This window comes from Symphodus melops (assembly GCF_947650265.1).
Source record: "Symphodus melops genome assembly, chromosome: 15".
NCBI classification, from domain to species: Eukaryota; Metazoa; Chordata; class Actinopteri; order Labriformes; family Labridae; genus Symphodus; species Symphodus melops.
In genome coordinates, this window is record NC_136705.1 from 4,888,634 (window position 1) to 4,915,411 (window position 26,778).

At 41.8% G+C, this 26,778-nt stretch overlaps 2 protein-coding genes across 3 annotated transcripts; both read left to right on the plus strand.

Moving 5' to 3' along the window:
• The first annotated feature begins 254 nt into the window (after positions 1 to 254).
• On the plus strand, positions 255 to 11,952 carry ncoa4 (nuclear receptor coactivator 4). Its single transcript, XM_079362618.1, has 11 exons — positions 255 to 438; positions 3,749 to 3,872; positions 6,713 to 6,853; positions 7,101 to 7,192; positions 7,905 to 8,013; positions 8,116 to 8,196; positions 8,286 to 8,408; positions 8,808 to 9,548; positions 9,702 to 9,998; positions 10,140 to 10,232; positions 10,579 to 11,952. The coding sequence occupies exons 1-11, from the start codon at positions 401 to 403 to the stop codon at positions 10,582 to 10,584; spliced, it is 1,845 nt and encodes a 614-aa protein (XP_079218744.1). The 5' UTR covers positions 255 to 400; the 3' UTR covers positions 10,585 to 11,952.
• A 3,963-nt stretch (positions 11,953 to 15,915) lies between these two features.
• LOC306835819 (uncharacterized protein) lies at positions 15,916 to 26,437 on the plus strand. Of its 2 annotated transcripts, none has more exons than XM_079362576.1 (3): positions 15,916 to 16,154; positions 20,992 to 21,622; positions 22,694 to 26,437. In XM_079362576.1, the coding sequence occupies exons 2-3, from the start codon at positions 21,045 to 21,047 to the stop codon at positions 23,574 to 23,576; spliced, it is 1,461 nt and encodes a 486-aa protein (XP_079218702.1). In that variant the 5' UTR covers positions 15,916 to 16,154; positions 20,992 to 21,044; the 3' UTR covers positions 23,577 to 26,437. The 2 variants fall into 2 exon arrangements, with proteins under 2 accessions (XP_079218702.1, XP_079218701.1); XM_079362575.1 differs by lacking the exon at positions 15,916 to 16,154 and adding an exon at positions 18,610 to 18,723.
• The last annotated feature ends 341 nt before the right edge of the window (positions 26,438 to 26,778 follow it).

Below are 26,778 nucleotides of genomic sequence, written 5' to 3' on the forward strand. Positions count from 1 at the left end.
TGCAATGTGCCTACATTAGTTTGTGGTTCAGTGTTTGATGCAAATGAATAATCTGTCTTTGTAATGCTCAGAACTCAACCTGAGTAAACTTAGTAAGTTTAAAGTGTATACACATTATGTCACCATTCAGTATTAAACATGTAATAAATAAAAACACCCACACATCTGTATTTACAATCAGTTTCACCTGCAGGGAGCAGTCTCACCCTCGTTTTCTGATCCCAAACCCGACTTTATTGATTCAACGAGATAATGCTGCCAAATCTCGCGAGAGTTTCCCATCCCGCATGTTATTTTTTCCTTCCATTACGTTGTTTTGTGACATTGAGAGAGTGCCAGCTGATGGAAACACCTGTCTAAACAACGTCAAGCGTGTCGGCGAACCCAACTTGGATCATTTATGACATCGAAGTCGAGAGTCTACAGCAAAAGCTTACGGTGAGTGAAGTCGTCTAACTTTTTCCGTTACCGGTATTTATGGTGTCAAATATGTCAGCGAGCTAACGGAGCTAGCCGAGCTGACCTACCGCGCCGGCTCGCTGCTAACTGAGGTTAAAAACACTCATCTGTTCAGCAGCTTAAAAAAAAAAGTGTTTTTAGATGAGTCATATACATTTAGTCTTTTCTGTATATTAAATAACGGCTACCAGTAAAATATATTTACTGAAATGTAGTAGGCTGCGCAAACCATTAGCTACCGTCGGGAAAAATGTTGACCTCCGCTGTTAACAACTTTATTTATAAAGACATTTATTTGTTGTCAGGATTTTTTGATCTGTGAAATAGCCATTAAATATTTAATCCCAGTAGTTAAAAGTTTTATATTTAATATTTAGCATTATTCAAATTCCTGTTTGTAAACCAAACTCGCCCCTAAAAGCTTTTATTTCACTGTCCCTCGCTTATTTATCATACTCTGTGTGCTTTTACATGTACATGTTGGGGTATTTTACAAAACATTAGGATGCATTTTGTAATTCGGCATACTGAATCATTACCGATCTGATTCAGATGAACAGAAATACGATGTTATTCTCATCCTTCCTTATAAACAACAGCACACATGCTGAGTGCTTTCTCTTTAAGACGTGATCTTTAAAATTCATATAAAAGTGTGGTCTTGTGTCAACTGTGCACCTGACCAGAAGAAAAAAAAATCCTGACATAAACAAACAAACAGTGTTTAGTACGGAGTTCAACCAGCTGAGCACAGAGAGTCACGTTTACTCTTAGTTAATATTAAACCGAGTTATCAGCGGTAGGTTTACTGATCAGGTTTTATCTCTCTCGTAGATATATATAAAAAAAGAGCAAATATATATGTGTGTATATGAAGTACATAGTGCAGATGAGGGTGTTTTGCGGCTCTGTGTACAGGCATTTTTACAGTCTATGGTACAGGCCCGTCTGCAGCCTTTGTGCAGTCTACGTGCAGATCTGCAGGCCGTGATGGCGGACAGTCTGTTTCCTCATTCCTCTGAGCTCACACATATCAGAAGGAAACTACTCCTTTCCGCTTAATTTCTTTATCTTCACTTTCAACTTGCTTGCTGAACTGGTCGTCGAGGAAGCCTCCTACTTTTTGATATATATATATATTTTTTAATCTGCTCGTTTATAACCAGAGACCGAGTCATGAGGTAGGAGACAGAAATGAGCGACTGTAATAACAACGTGTAATGTTGTTTATGTTGTTTTGTGTAAGATACAGATGGCTTTCACGTGTCAAAAGATTTAAAAAAAAAAACACATTGAAGGTCTAAAGTTTTTACATTCAAAGCAAGGTCTAGATGATCAATGCTGGACTCTGCTGGATAAGATAACAAGATGAAGATAACAACACTAACAACATCCTGCACTAATAATCCTGTGAAAGTTAAAAATGATGCAATTAAGTTAAAGTATAGTTCATTTAAATGTCCTATTATAACCAGAGCATATTATCATTTAAATATTATTACGGATTGATTATTGACTCCTTAACAATGTAAGAAAGTTAAACTAATACTAAAGTTAATACAGCAGAGTAATTTAAAGTAACGTGACCTGATCTTTGCTATGTTTCAGTCATGTTTAAATTAAAGTGACTGCTGGAGAACAAGAGAGCAGTTTTTAAATCATTTATTCTCATTCATATTATTACAGATTTTTTTTTTTTAACTCATGTAATAGTATCAACTTTATTACACACAGGCCTTCCAGGGATTAAGTTTTTTTTTTAAATCCCTTAACATTTATAGTTTCATTTTTGACTTCTTTCTCCTCAATTTGTGTGAAGAAAAAGTGTCTCCAGATTAGAGTATTGACTTTTTCTAAAGTGGAGCTGCTAAGTCGGTTCAAAGAAGACAAACATGAATCCTGAGGATGTTGTCAAACTTTGACCCCCTTTGCAGCTCCGAAGTGAGCCTTGACTCCGGCGCGTTAAAGAGTATCTGCAGTAAAACTTTCCCTCCTTCTGTTTGGGCTGTAAACCTTCAAGTCCGACGGTCCCCTGTCAGCTGTTATATAAGAGCGAGAGAGTGCAACATGTTTGTTATCATGAGTGATTGTGCTGCATGCAGCTGATACTACAGAACACCCCACCCTTGATCACCGCTAGCAACACGAGTTCATCGGGCACGTCTTATCAGGTGCCATTTCTTTAACAGCAGAAAGATGTTACAGTGACATTTACTTAACCTTGTGATACGCTAGAATACATGTCAACATACACAGAAAGAGAAGAAACCTGTCCTTCATGAAGTCTCACTCAGTCTCAAAAGTAACCTGATGAATCTCAAGTACCTCCAGGAGTTCTGTGGACCGCCGCGTCTTCTCCTGTCGTCGCCTACAACCCGACCCCTTCTCCCCAGTGTCCTGAAATACTCGCACACAAAATGTATTTTTAGATTTTTGAGGACTGTGTCTGTCTGACACTGGATTAGTGGTGAGACTTGTTTCATCCCAGTGGATCCTGCTGAGCGACCTCAGAGCACAATACAGCTGTTCACCAAAACACCATGGATCTCATCTGAGGCTCTGGCCACAACACGACAGGCCGAGTAAAGCGTGATCTGCCCTCAGCTGAGTCAAACACAGAACAGAACCTGCAGTGAAAAGCTCACCTGTTTTAAAGAGTGACTCATCTGTGGTATCAATCTCCCTTATTTAGATCTGAACCTGACCGGCCTACGAACAGAAACCATTCATGCTGTAAATATAGATTTGTTTTCAGGTAGTATACTAAACCAAAAGTCGGAGATTATACTCTTCATTAAACACACTTCAAACAATATTTACAAAATGTCATATTTCCAGAACGAAATATCTGTGTTAACTTTTTATAATCTCTGTTGCGTGCATACAAAAATAGGCCCTTGTTTCTGAATACAATGACAGAAAGTCCCTGTTAGAAACGAGAAGAAAGTGATGATGAAAAGCAGAAAGTGATGATGAAAAGCAGAAAGTGATGATGAAAAGCAGAAGTGAAGGATGAGGAACAAGATCCTGGTTTGTTCAGAAAACTGAAGTGAGAGTGTTGAGAAATCCCAACTAGTAGAGAGAGAGGTGGATGAACGCAGCAGGAGGGGAACGTGTTTTGTTTGTGTTGTGTTGCGTCAGCTCCAAGCTGAAGATTAGGTGAATTCTCAAGTCCCACAATTATAATTCAACATATAAGTAAGGCTCTATGAAATACATGTGACTTCTGATAACTGTTCTGTGATGTCTAATCACTTTGACACTTTGTCCTCCTTGTGTTTCTGTCCAGGATGCCGGCGGCTGAGGCAGCAGTGAGCGGGCTGAAGCAGTGCCGGCAGGCTCAGGATCAGCTGGAGGAGGCCATCAAGGGGGTGATGAAGGCCGAGCAACAGCTGAAGGAGAACACCAGACAGGTCAGGACCCTCTTCTTCTTCTTCCCCCTCCTCCTCCTCCTTAAAACGTGCTCTTTATTTCTCAAGGGTTTGATGACTTTTAGCCAGTGTTGACCTGAGAGTCGTTTGTCAAGGAGATCCTTTTTAAAATAATATTTTAAACCCATTTGCACCAGGTCGAGTGTTTCATGTGACCATAGCTCGTCCAGCATGCTTGTTCTCACCTTAGGTGCCTGGTGCTAGAATCATGTTTACCAGAGCTCAAACACAAGTACTTAAACAATATTATACCGTTGGTACTTTATTTACTGAAACGTTTCTCATATATCAAAGCAATGGAAGAGTAAATCTTTCTTTTACCTCCAACCATGCTCGACTCCTTCGCTCTGTATGCACGGCGAAGTAAACGTGTTCTGAGACGGTTTGCAAATTCATCCTGTGCGACACGGCAGCGCCGGACCAAACCTCTGAGATGTCTTAACTTCTTCTTTATAACTGAAAGACCCTCACCCGTTGTACTGACCACCCTGTCAGTGTGCTTAGACCAACTATAAGACCAAGAAGTTTGGTTCCTCGAGCGTGTTCAGCTGCCTCATCATTTACGCACAGCTTCAGTTGTGACTCCTTCATTTATTTGCATTAGTATTATAAGTGCGTCTGTCCCTCGCGGTACAGTAACAACCTCTCTTCAGCTCGATGCTGCTGCTACACGAAGAACCGACGTCTTACATTCAGAGCTTTCTTCTTAACATAAGCCAATTTTTCATCATGAGTCTGCAACAGCCCGCAATCAAGCTCCACCGCCACATAGCAGTCCCAGTGTGTGTTAGTGTGTTGATTAAACATGAGAAAGCACGATCTGTAAACACACGCAGCACAGGTCTGTTCTTCCCTCTCTGCCATCTTGAACAGCCAAAAACAAACAAAAGGGAGAAACCCTCAGTGTGTTGATAACAACTGAACAATAAAGTATGATTATTATTTCAGTCTTGTACTCGTCAGCGGTTTAATGAGGAGCTCACTGAGTCACCGAGTGGTTACTGACCCACACGGCTGCTCGTCATTTTCCTCTGCTTTACAGCTCTGTCGTTGACGAGGAAAATAAAAGTTAAAGTATAAAAAAAGCTGCGGTAAAGTCGGTCATTAACTCGACGAAGACGACAACGTGCAGCAGAAACACGTTGGGAGGCCGGGATGGTCAGGCGACAGTCACCCGACTGACACTGACACTTTAACAGCATATTGTGTTGTGTGTCAGGCGGTCTGATGCATTGTGTTTCTGTCTTCTGATATTTAAAACAGTTTGATGTAAACCACCTCTCCACGCCTCAGCATCGTCCAAAGCCTTATCTACTTGTGTTAGCCTGTCACAACAAAAGCCCCAGAGACCATAGAACAGCCCCACCCTTTCAAAATAAAACAAAACAAGAGATACCAGCTTATACATGATTAAAGCTGTTTAAGACATGCAAAGGCCTCCCTGTGAGTAATCAGTCCTGCATGTACTCGGGTTTTTAACGTATTGTTCCAATGAGCTGAAAAGGTTGTTTGTCTAAGTGAGGATTTACAGAAAAGAAGGCTTGAGTTACTGTTGCTGAGCTCGTCACCACAAGTGGAAGCACATCGTCACCGAGCAGCAGGAAGCCGGATTATATCTGCGTTTATGATTCAGTTAAAGATGATCAAATTCAATGGAGTAAACATAAAAACAGCGTTCATACTTGTGTGACCATTAATATCTAAATACCTTATTGTTTAGTCCAGCACCTGTGGTCACCCTATAAGCTTGGCTTGTTCAACTACCCACAGTGTGTGTGTGTGTGTGTGTGTGTGTAGAGGTGGAGCTGTTGGAGTCAGCATAATATCGAGTGTTCAGAGAAAAGTGGGTGTGGTAAAGTGACTATAAGAATGAGTGAAGTGAGATAGGAGCTCATACCGTTGATGGACTGAAAGCAGATTCAACAACTCTGATCTACTGCGCACTCATCGTCCTCTGTAAAGCAGGTAAAGGTGTGTGTGTGCGTGTGTGTGGTTGGGATGCAGTGATTATCAATTTGACCTTTTCTTAATTTGGGTAATATTTATTTAAAAGCACCGTGATGACCTCTCTGACCTTGATCTCCAGCTAGTGTAGAATAACACCAGCGACAGCCGACGGTTAAACTCGGACGGAAACTCCAGGTCATTGAACGGTGTTGTTGGACAGATGGAATTATCTTCAGTCATGGAAAACGAGAGCCGGATTACAAATGAAAGTCCTGCTAGATTTCTGATGGATGTAATCTGTGACGCAGCAGACGACGAACAGCAGTTAAAACCCTCGGCTCCTCCTCCTACATATCCCACAAAACGATGCCCCATGGCAGCCACGTTATACATGTGACCGTAGTTTACACCGACTGGGAGTTTGTGGAACACTGAAGTCATGACTTGTACCCATGTTGGAAACGATCTCAGCTTGTGCAACACCTAAAATAGAAGCAGTGTGTAAACTAGGCTACGTTTGAACTTGAGCTTAGCTTTTGCAACCTCGGCATCAGTGTTTCCTTCACACAGACGAGAGGACGGCTGTGTCTCTCTCTGTAGTAGAGCACTGCAGATGAGGATGGTGCACCAGGGGTCGGGAGAACAGAAAACACCCGCAGTGAAGCGCTTTAAGCCAAGTGTGTAGCAGGTTACAGTTTCAGGCTACATTGACTCTGATGACACTGTGCAGCTGCTGCATCATCACAATTGCTTCATGAGACTATATAACTATGGCTAACAGTTGTTGTCCAAGTTTCCAAATCAGCAGTCATTGAGAGAGCAGCACAGATTTGTTCCTCTTACCGGTCCCTCTCCTCATCCTGTCTTCCTCTCAGGTTCGTTCGGAGCTGCAGAGCTGTGTGAGCCGCCAGCTGGAGGCACTTCGCTGCAGGGAGGTGTGTCTTCACGAGCGGGTCGAGCTGCTCGAACAGCTCAAGACTGAGACTCTGCAGCAGCAGCTGTACCAGCTGCACTGGGTGAGCGCCTCTTTTACTGCTCTTAGCTGTAACTCCTGTCCACGTCTCACCATCCGCACATCACACCGCCTCCACTGAAGACCATAACTGTCAGGTCCAGCTGATCCACAACACACAGTGTAATTAACATCAGGAAATCAGACGACGAGTCAATAAGAGGACGAGTGTGAGCAGTCGGTGACCTCACTGCGAGGCGCACCTTTGCACAAACACATCAACATATTAAACTCAGTTTGTTGTCTTCCAGCTCCGGGGTCAGTTTGATGTTATTGTCCATCAGCTGCAGAACTCCAACAACAGCAAAGATCTGAACAACCAGCTGACCAGCTGCATGGAGAGGTAACACACACACACACACACACACACACACACTGACAGACACACACTCACTGACACACACAGACAGACACACACACACAGTCTCTCTCACACACACACACACACACACACACACAGACTTACACACACACAGATTTGCTGAATGACTGTTTTTGGTTTGTTCTTGATGACAGTGTTTGTCAGTGTGGTGTTTATATGTCTGAAGACAAAGGCTGCAGTCTGCAGAGACTCTGTTCAAACACGCTCAGCTTCACTTAAGAAGCTCAGGGTTGAAATTAGACATAGTTACCATTTTACCTTCACTCTTATTTTTCAACTTTAAGGCTCCCATGTGATGGACAGCTGATATTTAATTTAACCTTATTTCCTTTCCACACTTGTTGAATTCTTTTGTGTATTTGCATATCAGGGTCAGGAGCTTTGGGGAACGGGGTTGATGAAAACTATCATGTATTTGATCTCTTAAACCATGTGAGGCTATACAGAAGATCTTGAGTATATTATAGGATATAGAATACCTGAAGCAAAAAGCCAACAATAAAAGAGGAAAGATGGAGAATTATTATCTAGAAGGTTTCTTATTTTCTGTCGTAGGACCAGTGACATTGATCTTTGCTCAACAGAAAACACTGCTGATCAGAAGACTTGTTGGTGGAGTCAGTTTGTCTTCAGTGTGGCTGTAACTGCTCTGTGTGCTTGCTTGTGTTTGTAGGCTGTCTGCTCTCAGTCTGACACCTGAGGAAACACCTGAGCTGAGTTTCCAAGCCGACACTCGCTCTCTGAGACAGGCCATCACCTCGTTTGGGAATATCACAGTTCAGGTAAAAAAAAAACACGCTCACTCATACAGACGCTAAGACGCGGGCACACGCTCCTTTTTAGCGGACGCTAATCGGTTGTTTTCTGTCCCTCCTGTTCTGCAGTCGGTGGAAGGTGCATCTTCTCAAAGCTCTGCACACAACAGACCTGAGGTGCAGAGCTGTCCAGTTGCTGCCAAGAAACAGGTAAGCCACCTACTACAGATGGACAGATGGAGGAACACACAGATATACATGTAGTTATTATTGTTATGGAACAAACTGTATCTCTGCAGAAGATGGAGGTCACAGCTCTGGGTGAATGGCTGCTGGGAACTCAACCAGCTAGCAGGACTCTGATTGGTTACCAGTCAAGCAAGAACCCTGAGGATTGGCTTGTGGCACATACTGAGAGCAAGGTAAGAGAGACGACCAATCAAATCTTTTATTTCTACATACCGAGGGTGCCATTCGATTGTCTAACTTCACCGACCACAACAAACAAATGACTAATTACAATGTTGACATTTGTATTGGCAGTTATACCGCACGCTTTTCAAGCACAGAGTAAACTTTAGAAGTCACAGACGAAAAAGTTAAGATGTATAACCCATGCTAAAAGCAACATGCTCGTTAGTTTTGCAGTCTGAATTTTCACTGTGATGGACCCAGTTACTACTCAACACCCACCATTAGCTTGAAGTGGCTTTAGAAATTGCATCCTTTCAAAAATGACAGGCTTCACTTCATTTATCAAACCATGCCGATTAAGTTTGAACTGCTGTCATAGTGATTTCCTATGGGTTTTTTTTCTCCAGACTTCATGTCCTGTCCTGGCTTCAATGGATTTCTTGAAGGCCTGGGGTCAGCTTAGAGACCTGGAAGCATGGCTGCTCCAGGACCAGCAGACCCCCGTCAGCAGGGAGAGGACAGTCAGCAGCTGCAGCTCGTCCTTCTCTATTGAGAAGATAGATGAATCCGAATTCAACACCTCTCCTGAAGAGGAGGAGGAGGAGGAGGAGGAGGAAGAGGAGCTAAGTGACTGGCTCATCACACCCTCACCTGTTGCCATGGATACCGTGTCAGATGCAGAACGTTGGCAGAGGGTGTTTAAGCCGTTTGAGGACAAGTGGTCCTCCAGTGAGTGGCTGGTGGGGTCAAGCCCCCCCAGTGCAGACTGCTCCTCCTGCTGCCAGACCAGCAAAGCCGTGGAGATCGAGAACCTGGGCCAGCTCATGTGCCTGAAGACCCCGCCCACGTCTAGCCCTGCCTCCCCAACCAATGCAACCCCATCGGCAACCGTGGACGCCTGGCTGCAGCAGGTGGTGCCATTGCAGCAGACCTGCAAGGCTAACGAGGTTTGCTCTACCTACTCTGCCTGTGTCTGTGACGAGAACTGTGGGAAAGAAGCGCTGAGCCTTTGGCTGCTGAGACAGGATGGACGGGACAAGAATGGAGTCCCTGTAACCAAGAATGCCTCGCCCATTAGCAAGAATGCCCCACTCCCCACAGCCAAGAATTCCCAATCTAACCTTAGCCTGAGGGAGAAGGAACAAAAGGTAACAGTTCCATTTTGTTCGATTTATGGTTTGTCTGCTCTGAAACTCCAGAAAGAGAGTCCAGTAACATTAAAGCGTCACGCCTGCCATGAGTGGAACCGTCAGACCATTAAGTGTCTGATACTTAAACTATTTTGCTCTATTTCTCGTTAGGTTCAAGCCATCCTGGAGGCTTGGCTCCACCCCACCAACGCTTCCTCCACCTGCAAGATTCCTCTGAAAACTCTCACAACCTCCCTCTCAGGTTGGGTGGTTCCTGAGGAGGAGAAGGCCAGCAGGGAGGAGCACAGCTCCCAGTTCAAGCCCTCCTCCTCCTCCTCTTCCTCTGTGTTCCAGCACCCTCTCGATCCAGGTCTCTGGGTACTTCCGTCTGCCAAGGGGTCAGAAGATCAGCCCCAGCCTACAGAAGAGGAAGACAAATGGCTTCTAAAGAAGAGGAGTCAGGCTCAGGTAACAGCACCACTGGGTCCATTTCAGACCAGCAGACGCGCTCAAAGATCAGTTCACATGAGACAATCAGTCATGCAGAAACACTCGTTTCTTCTTGTTGGTTATTTGTGCTGTCATGTTGACTTGCTGTTTCTGCTTCAGGAGCGCCTGGCACTGCCCACAGTCTGTGACCTGTTCTCGTGTATGAAAGTGGGAGGAGACAAAGAAAAGTGGCTGCACAAAGCTGCTGAACAGGTGAGCCTGGGTCCACGTTCAGTCTGTTAACAAATGCCTTAAAGGTCAGGGGTTTTATGACATCACAGTGAGGGATACGGTCACAACCTGCAGATTGAGAGCAAACGAACCTGAGGGAACGTCACACAGCATCATGTTCATGTTTACATCAGGGTGCAGTCTTTGTCGAATGTTGGCTAAGCTTAGTGTACTAAAGCAGAGGATCAGTGTCCTCTCTGAAACAAGGAAGGCTGATGCAAAAAATGGTTGTTTACTTAAGCTTGTAGAAACCAATTCAGCTGTGCATGAAAGTCAGACCGTCATCAGCTGATCGTATGATTTGTTTTTGTTTTTTTTCCTCTTCCAGATGTGATGACGGCAACAATGATCATAGATGTTTCTTCTCTTCTTCTCTGGGAGACACTATTGCTGATCTGCGCACACGATTGCAAACAATCTAACCAACGCCACCACTTTCTTCCTCTGACATCACCAAACTGAGCCTCTGCCCACGGTTCTCTTCCAGTCAGGAAGTAGAACCCATCTAACATACATGGACTTTAATTTAATTCAGAGCTTGAGCCTTTCCTCAGAGCTTTGATCTGTGTCTGTCTTTACAAGAGGAAGGAGCTGACTAACAGAGATGTAGTCCAGCAAGAAGGGAGAGCTCCAAATTGCACATCCAACAGAATAAATTTGATCCCTTTTTATTTACACATAACAAAAAAAAAAACCCTGATACTTGATTTTTGTTAGTTGATGAGATAATGGGGCGTCGGCTCATCTTCGTTTTTTATTTCCATCTGATTGACAGAATTGACTGCTGGATTGAATTTGTTTAGCTGATCCAGACAAGGAAGAGAAGGCAGAGACCGACGCATCAGGGTAAAGGTGGATGCATGGGACTAAACATTATGGAGGGTGGAGTTTGATGTATATCTAAAGTAGCGTTTATTTGAATGCAGTATATTTTATCACACATTTTACTTTTTAACAATCTCCACCTGTTAAGGTGAAATGTTCCTTTTCTTCTTCTATGAAGCTGCTCTTCTACACAGATCTATTTCCTGTCCAGACTGCAGGCTGTTACCCGAGTCTGGTGGGTTTTTTTTACTGCAGAAGTCGAGTCTGTCAGGTCATCTTACCACTTGGGCTGGGATTTCCACATGCTCAGTAGTTTATTCTTTTTATTTTGTAAAATCATACTCTTTGAAATCTGTTTTCAACTACAAACAAAATCTATGTTTAATTATTTCAGATTAAAAATGCTTATCTGTTCCCTGGGTGTAGCTTTGCAGGCATTCTTTAATGCAATACTTTGATTGGTGAAGCTTAGCTACATGTTGCTAACCATCTGGAAGATTTAACTGAGGGCAGATGTATAAATGCTCACATTTCCAGAAACGCAAAAGGGCATGGGGGTTTCCCAGGAGGCCTTCTACAGAAGCAACCTGCAATCTGTCTGAAGGTCACATGACTCTGCAGCCTGCAGTGATTGGTGCATTATTTTAAGCTCTGGTTTAATGCAGGTGTGTATGTATGGGTTTGTTTGCTCACGAAGAGCGATGATGTCTTCAGTAATTTTTTCCTTCTGCGATTCTCTGCTGAATAAACCTAATGACATCATCACTGTTGTTCCTTATGTGACTGATTGAACTTTTCTCAGTTCTATGAATAAGCTAATTTAGACTGAATGTCTGTGCCTGAATTACGTTTCAGTGAACTCCGCATCAGAAACTTGATATTTGACGACAAGTTCCTGAAAAAGAGACAACAAAATTGGCAACAGTTTGATCAGCAACGCAATTAGTAAAGGAGAGGCACTCAAAATACTGCTATTTAATGTTTTATTGACACAGCTGAATAAAAGAGACAACACATGAAAAGTTTGAACGATTTATTGAAATTGGTTTTCAGGATGAATGTCCACACAGCGGTTGGTCTCCTGGTTTAAAGGCGGCTTAAAGGTGATTTAGGCTTAGGGAGACACAGCAGAGACTCATCCACCGTGTGCCTAAAGGGACAACATGGCATGAGATGAATCAAGATTTATTAAATGAATGCGTTCATTTCAGACCTTAATAAATTGTGATAACTAGGTAATGTTGACAGCCCTAGTTTATACTTAATATTGAAAGACTTGATTCAGGACTCTGTCACTGTGTTTACATGAACAAAGACCATGCAGAGTTTTCATGCTAACACTAGTTAATGTTTATTGGGTTCATTTCTTCATGTCTGCACAGACGCATGCCCACCGAGCACATGCGTCTGTGCTGATAAACTTCATGTGTACTTCAGCTGAAGAGTTCACACCCTCCATAAGGAGCACACTGATACAGAGCTTTGACATCACTTATCAAAATGCTACTGCCTCAGCTTGGCAACCTGCAGAGGAAACTACTGAAGTACTGGGTTAGTTTTACTTGTATTTTCAATCTGTACAAAACATTTTATTTTGAAAAGAACAGGTAAAAGACTGTTTAAGTCACAGGGTCAAAGATCTTTATCTCTGTGGTAATGAGAAGCAGAAACTGACCCCAGGACAGTCAACTGTGAACTGAAGCCAAAAAAAACAAACCATTGAGCTTTACCCACAGACAGTTTCTTATCTATATAGGCACAGAGCTTAAAGATGTCACTGTGTAGTTCACAGGTTTTACATTAGTCCAGAGTCACATCAAACTGAGGTCCTGAGAATGATGAGACTAATTCAAGTCACTTCTCAAATCTGGAAGTGAAGAGCAACTCAAGTTTAGCTCAAATCGTAGTCACGACTCAAATCTTCATTTTTTTATGCTCCTACTCAAGTCCAAGTCTGCAGCTCTGTTGAGATATCAAACACCTGACAGATACAACCCCATTTACAGAGAAGTTGGGACGCTGTGTAAAATATAAATAGTAACGTGTGGATTTGCAGGGAGATAACCACATTGGAATGAAAGTAGAGCAGAGACAAAATATCAAATGTTGAAACAGAGAAATATCTTAGTATTTGACAAAATGATATATTCATTTTGGAAAGTGGCAAGAAAAGATTTTAAAAAGTGGTGGAATTGTAAATAAAAAACAAAAAAACTAACGGATCATGTCACAGTTAATGTAAGTTTAAGTAGCAACAGGTTGGTAAAATGATTGTGTATAGAAAGAGCATCCCAGAGAGGCTGGGTCTTTCTGAAGCAGAGACGGTTTCATCGCTCTCTGAAAGACTGTGCTGCATATTGTGCAACACTTTAAGAATACATTTCTCCATAAAAAACCTGACATTAAGAGAGTCAAAGAATCGGAAGAAATCTCTGTGCAAAAACCATCATTGGATGGCTGTGACATCTCTGCAAACCGCTTGTGGACATAATTCAATTACATTACTACATCAGTGTACCCCCATACTTGTTTGTGGCTCTGGATCAGAGGTATAGTTGGTACTCTCTCAACTGGAAGGTCAGGGGTTCGATCCCCAGCTCTTACAGCCACATGTCCGACGTGTCCATGGGCAAGACACTGAGACCCAACTTGCTGTATGAATTGGGTTAGTTACTTCTGATGATCACTTTACATAGCAGCCTTTGCAATCAGTGTTAATGGGTAGATGTGTGACCTGCTGTGTAAAAGCCCTTTGTGTAATCTAGAGTAGAAAAGCACTTTGTAAAGGTCATTACCGTAGTGCACACGACACATGTAACCTACACTCATGTGAAGGCATCATTAATGCTGAATCCTTGAAGGCTCATATGGTGTAAAAGTCAATTTCCGTTTAAGGATGGCATTAATTATTCAAGTAAGACAATGCTGATACACATTCTACATTCTTGTCCCAACCTTTTGGAAACACGGTTGTACATTCATTACTACATGTATTCACATGCTTCTGCTAAGCTCTGTGTCCTTTGACCCTACAGCTGTGTTTGTGTACTTCTGAATTATCTGGAAAGCACAAGGCTAGGGATCAATGGACTCAGCTGTGTTTTGATGATGGGAGGACATCATATACTGACACAAAAACACAAAGATTGAAACTGATCAATAGAGGGGGGTTCATAGTCTGTCATAGATGAGTGTGATGAACAAGAAGATGTTATAATTCAAATTTGATTTTTGAATCTTAACTTGTGATAATCAGTCCACTGCCAAACTACTGGTAAATATTGTTTTCAGTGATATACTGCTGAAATGATTTGGTAGGATTTGAACAGTTTCCGTACACAAAGAGGACAAGGTAATATCAACACGAGAAAACAAGCAGGCCCTTTTATAGTTTGCGATCTGATAAAAAGGTTAGTGTCATGGCGCCCTCTGGTGGAAGCAACATATCTCAAAATAAACTCAACAGTAGTATCATATATATATATATATATATATATATATATATATGTGTGTGTGTGTGTGTGTGTGTGTGTGTGTGTGTGTGTGTGTGTGTGTGTGTGTGTGTGAGAGAGAGAGATATAAACATAGACAGAGGGCCCCAGATTTTCAATGAACAGTCCCTAACAATGTTCCAAAACACTTATTAGATAAAATAATTCACAACATAGGCCAAGACAATGCATTTATAGTTTTTATTATTGAAGAACTTCATTCCCTGTCCATATAATTCCAGAGCTGTAGCTCAGTCAACACGTGAGGTTACTTCCTGCCATAAATATCCTCTAATAAAAGCTTTTTTTTGCATCATAAAATGTGATACAAATTGAAGTCCATCTTCAATAAAAGTTAAAAAGTAGGTCCTATTCTAATGTCACCTCAAGTGTAAGCAGGCTTACTTGTTTATCAGAATTGGTCCTTGATATATTTTTGATCATTTACTGAAGTTATTATGTTGTTTTTCATTGAACTCTGTTCATCTTCACAAAATGCTCCAGTCAAAAATAAAGACATTTTGTCACAGTCATTGTGACACTTACTCATCAAATTGTAAATGAACGTATTCATTTTATTAGAAACAAAATGCTGAATCATAACTACAAGTGTTAGTACAGAAAGTGAATCCGATACAAACAAGTCAGAAAATGTTACAGCAATATTTTATTCAACTGTGCCACAAAACGATGAGTTTGTAGAAACAAATCTCGTTTTGTATACTATTCTTTCATATTCTGTTCTTTAGTATTCTATTCTGTCATATCATATCATGTTCTTTCCTTTGTCTTCTTTTCTATTCTTTTGTATTCTATTCCGTCATATCATATTCTATTCTTTTGAATTCTATTCTATTCTTTTGTATTCTATTCTGTCATGTCATATTCTATTCTTTTGAATTCTATTCTATTCTTTTGTCTTCTATTTTATTCTTTTGTCTTCTATTCTGTCATATCATATCATGGTCTCTCCTTTGTTTTCTATTCTAGTATTTTATATTCTATTCGATCATATTATTCGTTCTGTTTTGTTCTTTTAGTTTTTATTCCAGTATGTGAACATATTTCAATTATTATAATCAATTATTAGAGAATATTCTTAGTTTATTTTATCGGTGAATTTACCAGTACATACCGTAACTCCAGTGATTGTTCAGCCGACTCTTATAAATACTGAATAAATAAATAAAAACAGTTTATAACATGTAGACCATTACCATTGGTACCCTTGTCATTACAAACAGGATGTTCTGAAGCTTCACGACACCTCGCGACATTTAAAGGTAAAGTGTGGGTTGTCATTGCGCCGTCCAATCAGATTTCATGCAGCGAAAAGGCTGCGCAGTAGATCAACCAATCACATGCCGGAGATGATGTGGACGGTCCGCCGCCTGCTGCTGCATCTGGGCCGCGGTTTGCCTTCCACCCTGTGCTCCCACCCTTCCCACTGACTTGCCGCTCCGCATCAGGGGACGTCGCTGCAGCGGTTGCGAGCCGACAGGCTGCCGCTGCTGTCCGGCTGGGATGTGACTGAGGTGCGGCAGACATAACCGACTCCAAATCTCATTGATCTGTCCCGGATTTAATCGTAAGTGTTTGCAGTGAACGTCATCTACGTGATTGGAGCGTGATTAAAACGAGGCTGGTTGCATTGGCGGTGTGTGTGTGCGCGCGCGTGCGTGTGCGCGCGTGTGGGTGTGAGAGAGAGGGGAGACAGTGTGTGTGTGTGTGTGTTTGTGTGTGTGAGAGTTTGTGTGAAAGAGAGAGAGGTGGTGTGTGTTTTTGCGTGCATGTGTTCGCGCACGCGCGTGTCTGTATGCATGTGTGTAAGATGGAAATCGGCTATGACTCGACATCCACCCAGAGTCAACGCAGGTATCCAGCGAGAATCCCATCGAGACCACTTGCAGGCAAATATCGTAATCAAGCCGGAGAGGTTTATCACGTAGCGCGCCGTTTCCGAGGGAAAATGTCACGCTGCTGTCCTGGCCAGAAAACACAGAAGGCCCGAATATGTACTGCTTCTCATCCTATGTAATCCTCTTCATCTGTACTTTGCTTTCTTCCTATGTTCATCCCGTATTGTCTCCTCCTCTGAATCCTCATCACCTTCTCTTCATCATCTCCCTGCCATCCTCATGTTCCTCTTTTTTCTTTATCCTTTACTGCCTCTTCATCTTTTACACGTTTTCTTCCTTTGTGCTCCACGTTTATTATTCTAATATCTTATCATTTTTTGTTTTATTTTATTTCGCAACAGCAGGTAGGCCAACTTAATTTGCAAAATAATGTATGGTGCTGCCATGTCATAACTTTTATACCTAAATATTCCATGTCTCGGCTCCATTAAAACTTGAAGAACATCTTTATATTTGGGACTTTCACAAATTACTGCCTTCTCCTCTTCCTGTTATTCACTCAAACAACCACTTTTTGAAACACTAAATAATGAAGTTACCTATGTTAAGATTAGCCATCCATTGGTTTGTCAACTGCCCTTTGTAACCCTCTAATTGGACATTTGGCTGCTGCCATGTTGGTCTTCTGGAACCAGAGGAAACCATCTTTGCAAGAGGGTGACGCTGGAGAGAAACGAAGGGTTGGCAAACACAATGTTATTAAAGATTTATGTCTGTGACAGAAACTGATTCCTTTTTTACCAGTGAGAAAAACTGACAAGCCAAGTACAATAGAAACCCGCTGATAAACGTTAATTTTTAATGGCTTAATTCTAGATTTTTCATTCGCTGTAAAAGTTGATGCATAGATGTTTTAGTTGGTCTGTTGTTAGAATACACCTCACAGCAAGCTATATTATCTGTCGATATCTGCCTTTAGAGGGAAATCCAAATTGTCTCACAGCAAAGCTCCCATTTATAATGAAGGCTATATGCAGTGTTGCTACCAAACTTTTATCAAGTTATGCAGTTGAACACCCTGTTATCATGAAGCAATGCAGTGTGGCCCCAGCAGTCAATAGAGCTTTTTAGTTAATCTACCAGCCATTCAAACGGTAATGCATTTGGACCACAGCAAAAAATGAAACTATACTGGTAAGCTCCCAGTGATAAGGAAAGCTTTGCAATTTGGTATGTCTTTTCTTTTTTTTTCTTTTTGAAGGTAATATCACTTTTTATCAAACCATGACAGTGATCAATCAGGAGACACATTCGATCAGAAACATGCACTGCTCAGTGTCAGCCCTCTCACTCTCTCCATGAATTCATGTCCTGTGTTTGTAGTGAGAACATTAATGTAATAGCTGTTATGTTATTAGTAGTAGATTATTTGCTGTTTTACAACTGATGATATCACTGTCTTTGTTCTTCTCAAAAGGATGAATTGATCCTCCCTTTTCTGCTCTATTTCAAATGGCTTTACTTTGAACTCTTACTTTTAAGAGCCGTGCCTGAGACCTTTATGTGACTTTACTGAGATATAACAGAGAACTTACTGAAACTATACTTGAACTTCCAAAGATTTAAGTGGACATCAACCTGAAACTTGACCCAGGTGGAAACTACCCACTTTTTTGTCCCTGTGTCTTATTATAAGGGTCCGAGTAGTGTCAAACACCACAGCCAAATGAATATATGTATTTTACTGTATAACACATTTCATGTAGTTGGAAAATGGTCACTTATACTGACATAGAAATACAAGAGGCCGAATTTGCAAGAAACAGGCCTGTTCTATACTATATATTTTTGAGAACTCACCGAACCTATAATAGGCCCATAGTCCATTAAAAAACTGGATTTCTTTTAGTCATTTTAGGAGTCAGCATCATAATCTTAAATTTATGGTATCATCAGAATCAGAAGTTATTAGTTATGTGTTCTTAGACACACAAGGGCTTTGGCTTATTCTGATGAAACAAATAAAATCTCATTTTGAGAGTTAAATACACTGACCATATTTAAATAAAATGTAACTTTTTTACATTAAAGCTTCTTTTTTTTTATGGTTTTCAGCCTTCAGTCATAACTCATTTTATTTTATTTTGAAGGACAATCCATCGTTCTTCCGTTCCTCGCCACCTTTATAATCCTTTCCCACAATGCTTTGTTTCCACGTCCCCAGCTTCCTGTTTATTGTGACCGTCTCCACCGGTGAAATTTTATCGTTTACGCCGCTGTGCCCCCGCCGTAAGCTCGGTGAGTGACCACATTTTCCGAAACATTTCCCTGCCAGTTGCGGTTAACGTCGTTTTTTACACCGTTTTGGCCTTTTATTTTGACAGTGGAGGTGCGGGGGACAGTAAATCCCTCCTCTGCTTCCTCATCACTGACACTGAGCCCGGAACTGCGCTCAAAAACTACAACATTTTAATCCTTCTGGATTTACGCCGAACACATTACACATTAAAAACATATTCGGATATTTTACGAATCGCTTCATCCTTGTTAAAAATTCGGCTCCCGTAGAACCTTTCCAAAGATCTTAATTTGAATAAATCATCATCTGTTGTAATGGATGCCCTGCAAGCAGCCGCCCTCTCCGGGATTTTAAATGGGAAGTCAATTCGGCGCTAATGTGGAGAACTGTAGTTTATTGTGATATTTTATGAGGATCAAATGCATCCTGATCTGTGTGATGCATACTTGGTTGAAGAGGAAAAGATCAGTTTACTGAAACACAAAGGTCTCTCTGTTTTACAGAGGGCTGCTGGTAGAGTAGGCAGGTATCTGAACGGAGTCTGGCTGTAAAAAAAAAAAAAAAATAATAGTGTAAGTGCCTCAGTGCTGCTATATTTTTATTTATTTATATTTACTGTGGTGTCTTTAAACCGATTGGGGGGGTTTCTCACCTTCTTAAGCTCATAAAGGTCATTTTGTGTTGATTGACAGAAGTTCAGAGGTCATCCTCATTATGAGTTACCATGACATCACTGAGGACCTTTTAAGGGCATGTGACGTCACTGTGGATCTACGTCACTCGTGAACGTGGGCACTTATGCAGCTTCTACAACTGAAGATTTGGGTCTGCAAAGGCTGTCATTCCATTTTGACCCCTCAGAGTTCTGGTTGGTGCCCCATGTTCAGAGGCTACAGAACTCAATGTACTGACTGCTGGTTTGATTCCCGGCCTCGTCCGTTGGGTGACTGTCTACCCCACTCCCTCTTTATACATTTCCTTGAGTTTCCTCCCGGGGACAAATAAACTTTTTGGAATTGAATTTCTTGTCTATCTTTAGCCGTCACTGTCAAATAATGGCAATAATGCTTATAAAAATATGAACAAGAAAAAATTCACATTTGATCTGTAATAAATACATTAATTAAATTGAATGTGTATTTGTAAAGGGACTATGTACAATGTTGCCATTTGATGTTTTGCACCAGAGTTAGCTTAGAGCTAGTTTACATCTGCAGTCACTTGGCAGGTCACAATTAAAACATCACATAGTAATACAAAATATGAAGTATGTCTGTAACACACATACCAGATTATCTACACACACACACACACACACACACACACACACACTGTTTTTAAGTCATCTTTTAATCTGCTCTACCATGAGTGTAAATTTGGACCAAGTGGGGAAAAAAAGCATCATCCAGAGTGTTTTCTAGATGCTTTGCATTCCTCGTGCTTTAAGCATGTGGATGATGCTGCTGTGCCAACTTGAAGAATACATTTTAATCTAAAGGGAAACAATAAATATCCCATTCTCTCTGTTCAAATGTGTTTCTCTCTTCAAGAATATCATCAGGAAAAGAATCAGATAGGTTTGCTCTTTGAACATAACCATCAATGGATGGTTAACCATCTCTTCCTGTTTAGAGATCAACATTTCTAGTTTCGTATTCACATTTATCACACAGTTGTTTTGAGAACGCTGTAAATTGTAAATAAACTGGAGTTTATAAAGCACTTTTCTAGTCTTCTGACTTGTCAAAGTGCTTTTTTTTCACCACAGTTCACACCACAGTTCACACACTGATGGTTGACGCCTCCTTCAGTATTAACGGTCGCCGTATTAACTTATACCATTCATACACATTCACATGTTGCTGACGCAGCACTGTGAGCATCCTGGGGTTGAGTGTCTTTTTTAAGGTCACTGGCATGAGACTGCAAGAGCTGGGGATCGAACCCCCCGACTCTACTGACTGTACCACTGATCCACAGCCATCTCTGATACATCACCTTGTCTTCACTTACTTTTTCTTTTTTTTTGTATTCCTCACCTTTTCTTAATATTCTGAAGTACCTTACTTTATTCTTTCTCTTCTACACATCTTCGCCTCTTTCGCTAATCTTTCTTGTTATTCTTCCACTTATTTTTTTCTGGTATTTATTTATATTCATCCTTCTATAGCTTACTTTTTCTTGTTCTTCTTTTCTCTTCCTCTTTTTTGTAATTTTTTTCCTCATTGTTGTTCTCTGTCTTTTTTCTTCTCTTCTGTCCTCTTCAGGCCTGTAGCTGCTCCCCTGAATCTCCAGCTCCTCCTCCCAGACTTGGTTTAGGATGGAGGACTCTGAAACAGAGCTGGTGGTTTCGGAGTCTGATGCCCTGGGTGCAGACTTCATCACTGTGGAGTTGGACACCCAGCCCATCGAGTATGTGGTGAAGTGGGCTGAGGTGGGCTCCAAGTTCACCATCTCCTGCGTGAAGAAGGACTCCGACGATCCATCAGACCTGACGGCTGAACATCTTAAGATCGAGACGGATGAAGCGTTCTTCGCTCCGTATGAGGAGGTGTACCCCTGTGAGGTGACGGAGCAGAGTGTGGAGATAAAGACAGACTCAGATGAAGACGAGGAGGACACCGAAGAGGAGCAGGAGGTGCTAGTGGAGGCGGGGAGCAGCCGGCTCGATGGTGAGTTGGACTCGGACCAGGCCGACTATGAGCCGGATGAGCGACAGTACCGCTGCAGCTACTGTGGGAAGTGTTACAGTCACGCCTCCAGCCTCTATCGCCACCAGCAGACCCACACTGGGAAGAGTTCTGGACCGGCACCTCCTACCAAACGGGCACTAGAGCCGACGCACCAGGATGCACGCTACACCTGTCCTCATTGTGGGATGAGCTTCAAAGGAAGCAGGTCTGTAGTTACAAGTTTATACATCTGAGTCCAAAATGAAACTTCAGCCTGTCAGTGTTTTGTGTTTGTTTGACCAAAATGTATTCAGATGATCATCTAATCCCATCAAGTTGTTTCTCTCTGCCCATTTCATAAAGACGTTCTTATCCGCTACTTTAGACGAGAAGCACTTCCAGTTAGGCTGCGATGATAAATATGTACATCAATAACGAGGAGAAACCTGGACATTGTTACTTAAGATCTAATAGCCAATCACCAAGCAGAGACTGGGAAAGCTGCTAAAAAAAAAAGACACAGTAAGAGGGAACTCCTGTGACTCTCATTAGCTGAGGAATCTGTTGATCAATCGACATCAATTAATGTTTACTGGCAGCTCCACCAGCAGCCTCTCACCAGATCCCCCTGTTTCTACTGAGGAGATATAATGGGACAAAAATAACTCCAGGGGAAGACTTACAGTACATGTTGGGGATGACATGCAGAAAATGTTCAGGGTAGGACCCGAGCCTAGGAAGGAAGCAAGGACTGTGGTCTCCACACATGGGGCGCACGCTCTTACTGCTAGACGAAAAAAGCATCCCAGAAGCACACATCTTTAAGAATCAACAATCTCTTGATTTTTTTAAAAAAAGTTTTAATTTAGTTGTTTCTTTCCCTTCAAGTTAGTGATGCCAAAACTGTCTTAGCAGAGAAAAACAAAAAAAGAAAATACACTGTTGTGCTTCTGAAAATTAAAATCTATAGAATTCTGCAAATAATTTACAAATCATTGTGCCGGTTTCAGGGGAATTATCAAATAATTTGGTGGCGTTTGATCAAACAAAGTTGTGCACACTGTACTGATGAATGTGACTCATAATTTGAAATATGTGAACATTATTTGGAAAACTTCAAAGCTCTCCAATGTTCAGAGTTTGGACTGCAGTACACATTTTAAAGGCTAGGTGTCAGAGTTACACATTTAATTTAAAGTAACCATCAAAGCTGTTCTGTTTTTTCCTGATCAAATCTGTGAGGTTCACTGTGTGATGAAGGTTCATTTTTGTTTGTTGTGTTTTGGTGTTCCATCAGGATGTTGGGGAGTCACCTGCGGCTGCATGGGAAGCGGCGGATCCACCCCTGCAACATCTGTGGAAAGGAGTTTAACCACAGCTCAAGCTTGTCACGCCACCGCCTCATCCACAAGAAAGGAAAAGGCCTCCCAAAGGATGTCGCTGTTAGCCACAACATGGCTTCACTGCGCCACTCTTTGAAAGCTGGGGTCAGGAAGACCAAGAAGCAGCGGCAGAGGCAGCAGCATGTGGCGACCGCGATCATCCAGAGTCAGGGCGGAGATAAGTTCTACGCTTGCCCCCAGTGTGACATGAGCTTCAGAACATCCACGCAGCTGTCCAAACACCAGGTGACCCACGTTAAGGAGCTGCTGGACAACTACACGCCTGGCAAGGAGAACCTCGGTGAGAGCTCATCCGACCTCAAGATCCGCCTCAAGCTCTGCTCACGCGACAAGCCCAACTTCTACACCCTCTGCAAGAAGAATCGTCGCCGTCGTGGGGGCAGGGCGAACAAACGGGCCCCTGCCATCTCTGAGGGGGAGGAGAGGGTCATAGGAGGAGGTGGAGCAGGTCGCCACTGCTGCAGCCAGTGCGGAAAGCGGTTCAGCCACGCCTCCAGCCTGGCGCGACATCATCAGACCCACAGGGTGGATGGCATAGGAGGGGGGAAGCTGCAGCAGCACCACAAACAGCTTCAAGTCAAGTCTGGGCTTTCCACTGCCAAGACTAAGACCTACACCTGTGCCGCCTGCAACAAGACCTTCATGCACTCATCCAGCTTCTCCCGCCACAAGAAGGCTCATCTGGAGGAGGAACAGAGGGCCCGATCTGCGACTGCAAAGCGCCGAAAGAGAGTTGTCTTAGACGAGACTGCTCCGCTGGAGTCCGACTCTGAGTGACATCACCTGGTTTTGGACCGGGGTTGGCCCTGTTCTGGACCATTTCTGGTTTGTTCTGAATCAGCACTGACTGGTTCTGGACTCGTTTGGGAGCAGTTCTGGTAGAGTTTAAGTTTGAAAAAGTACTGGGCAAGTTCTTCACCAGTTTTGGACAAGTTTGGAATAGATTCTGGGATGCTCATGGCAGTTTGTTTAGCTAGGTTTCTGTGACTGGAACTGGTTGATTCTTCGCTTGTGTAGATATCAGCAGGACACCCATATATGGTCATATGGCGAGGGGATGTCCATATAAGGTCATATTCATACAAGGCCATTCAATAATTGCTCTAAAGGATGGGCTAGATTTAAAGTGTTAACCCCCTGCCCTCCCCCCACCTCCATGACTTTTAGGTTGCACACAGACCTGTTTGCTTTCATTCTTCCCTCTCTGCACTCCATTTCCCATCAGCCAGCATAGGGGACGTCTCGGAGCTTCGGCGTATCGGAGTCTTTTTATCCACCTGCAATCAGCTCCAGGACATGTTAATCCGGTTGCTGACAGTCAGAAGTCAGCACAAAGAGCATGATGGGAAATTGAGTCTCCACAAAAAGAACATCAGTAAAACCTGTAGATTCAGTTTAGAGTAGAAGTGAAGCCGAGATCAGACTGCAGAAGGTCAGTACGAATTTTACGAGATGTTTATTAACAACAAAACTGCAGAAAAGCTCCAAACTAATGTTCAAAGCTCATCACCGTCAACGAATGACCACCAAGCGAACTATTAAAAAAAAGAAATGCTGCAGCATTGGATGCACTGATGCTTTCAATCTCTCTGCTCCTCTTTCTATTCAAAGTGTAGCTCTCTCTGTCGAGCTCATTGTTCCACAGTACGGTCTGCCAACAAATGAGATCGCTACAATACTGATTGCAACAATAATTGCATCAAAAAAAAAGAAGAAAAAAAAGACAAAAATAAATCTGATAGCTACTCTTAACATTGTCTAATCTGTCAGAATTCAGATAATCATCTTATCTGGAAAGTAACACCTCATCATGATTTAAAGTATCATTTTTTAGTCTAAAAATGCAAGATTTCTATCACCAAGTTAAAAAAACAGCTTCTTTTGATTTATTCTGCATTACGTAACCAATTCAATGATAATCAAATAGAACTGCTGGTAATGGTTTTTTTTCCATCCCAAAACCCACATTTAATTCCCTGAAATATAAAAAGCTTTTCATAAGAATTTAATTAGACTAAATTAGCCAAGTTGTTTCAGACATTCCCTTCCACTTTTCTGGAGAAAAAAAAAAAACTTTGACATCTTTGTTGTTAGTAAACCTCTGTACAGGTCTGATCTGGTTCATGACCCGTTCTTTTCAGACGAGAGACCCCTCTGCTGGTCTTCATGTATGTGACTTCCCCAGTTCCTTTGTGGCTTTTTTAAAAGAGTGTTTTGATTGGCTAAAGTTCTTTCTGATGCACTGTTCTGATTGGTTAAAAGTTTATTAGTTTTGATATTTTGTAAAGGTAAAAATGTGAAATGTAAGCAGAAAAGCTGATTGGTTTGACCTGGCGTTTCTACACATTAACATTTGCATGAAGACTATAACCTGCAGCTCGTCGGCCATATTTAGAGTTTGTCCAGCTGTTTGGTTTCATGACTGATCTGCAGCGTGTGGCGTTTGGATTCGTCATATACCAACAGATCGGCGGTTTTGTGGAGGTCAAAGAGAAACTGCACTTCTTATTTATAAATTTGGAACAATGTTGTAATATATAAATATAAATAGTATTTAAATGTGATTGACCAGTTAAATAAAGAAAACAAGAGAGCACCTAGTCAGGCTTAGCTGTCCTCGATATCGTAGCAGCACCACCACCAACACCTTTATCGTCCACATTCTCATCATCAACAAAGCGTCATTATACCACAAACGTCACAGCTTTTTTTTTTTTTTTTTTTTTTTTTTTTTTTTTATCTAAACAAAAAATCTAAATAAACCATCTGTTCTAACAAAGTAGATTTTTGGCATGGGGTGGTTGGGGCTGATTTTTGGGCTAAATTATTGATTTTTTGTTTTTTATTGGCAATAATTTATTGAATTCTGAGAGCTGATGGAAAAAAACAAGCACTTTTCGAAAAATGAAAAAATCAAGATGTGACACATTTTGTCGATTGAAACAAATCTGGACACATCAGGCATCCCTCTGGAATGACATGGACACTTAAAATGACAACATCTCTGTTAGCTGTTTGAAAAGTTTGCAGGCACAAACACTCAAAAGTTGTATACGAAACGTTAACATTTGTGATTTATTCACCCTTCAGCAACATGATCGTGTATCCACACAGTAAAAGTCTGGATCCATGATGGGAAGTGAAGGATCAATCCTGTGACTTGGATCAAGCTTTATTTCCCCACAGTTGGAACAGAATCAGCCAAAATACGACCCCTCACCTTTTTTTCCTGCTTTTCAAACCGTCTAAAAGCAGCAATGCTTTTGAGTTTGTGAATAACATTTTACTGTGTGAATTGGATTTGACTTAATTTAATGTTACCTATTTATAAGTGTGTGTCCGCACTATGAACCTCCTGAAAAAATGAGAAACAAGTCCCTCCTCGTCCCTCCTGCTCTTCATCCTTCCGGTTTGTGTTCTCTCAGTTTTGGGCCTTAAAGATGCTGTTCTCCTCTTTTTGTCCTCAGTTATCTTTTTTGATCCATGTTGTGTTGCTTTGTTTTCTGTTTGGTTTGTGGTTCCCGCAAAGCTTCACCCCCAGATAGAAAGTTGTTCGTCATTGTATTGTGTTTGCCAATAGAATAAATCCAGTGGACATGTATTGTCTTGCGTTTTGTAATAAACCTTTCAAAAAAGTTTCCTGTGTGTCAGTGAAGTTTGAATGTGTCTATGGCAGCCTAGAGAATTAAACCTTTTACTTCTAAGATTTATTTTGATTACACAGTTTATATAGTTTGCTTTGTGTCAACATGAGTGCTGCAGTTCTCCAGAGCAGAGATTTCTCTGTATCCGATCCACACATCCCTCACTGTGTTTGTTGCAGTTGATCATAATGACCACCAGAGGGCAGCAGGCGGCAAGAGGAGGATGAAGGTGAAACAAACGCAGTATTAATTCCCCCCCTTCGTTCACAGTGAGTAGTACAACACTGTTCATATAAATACACACAAAGAATAGACCTTTCTGAATAAAACACACT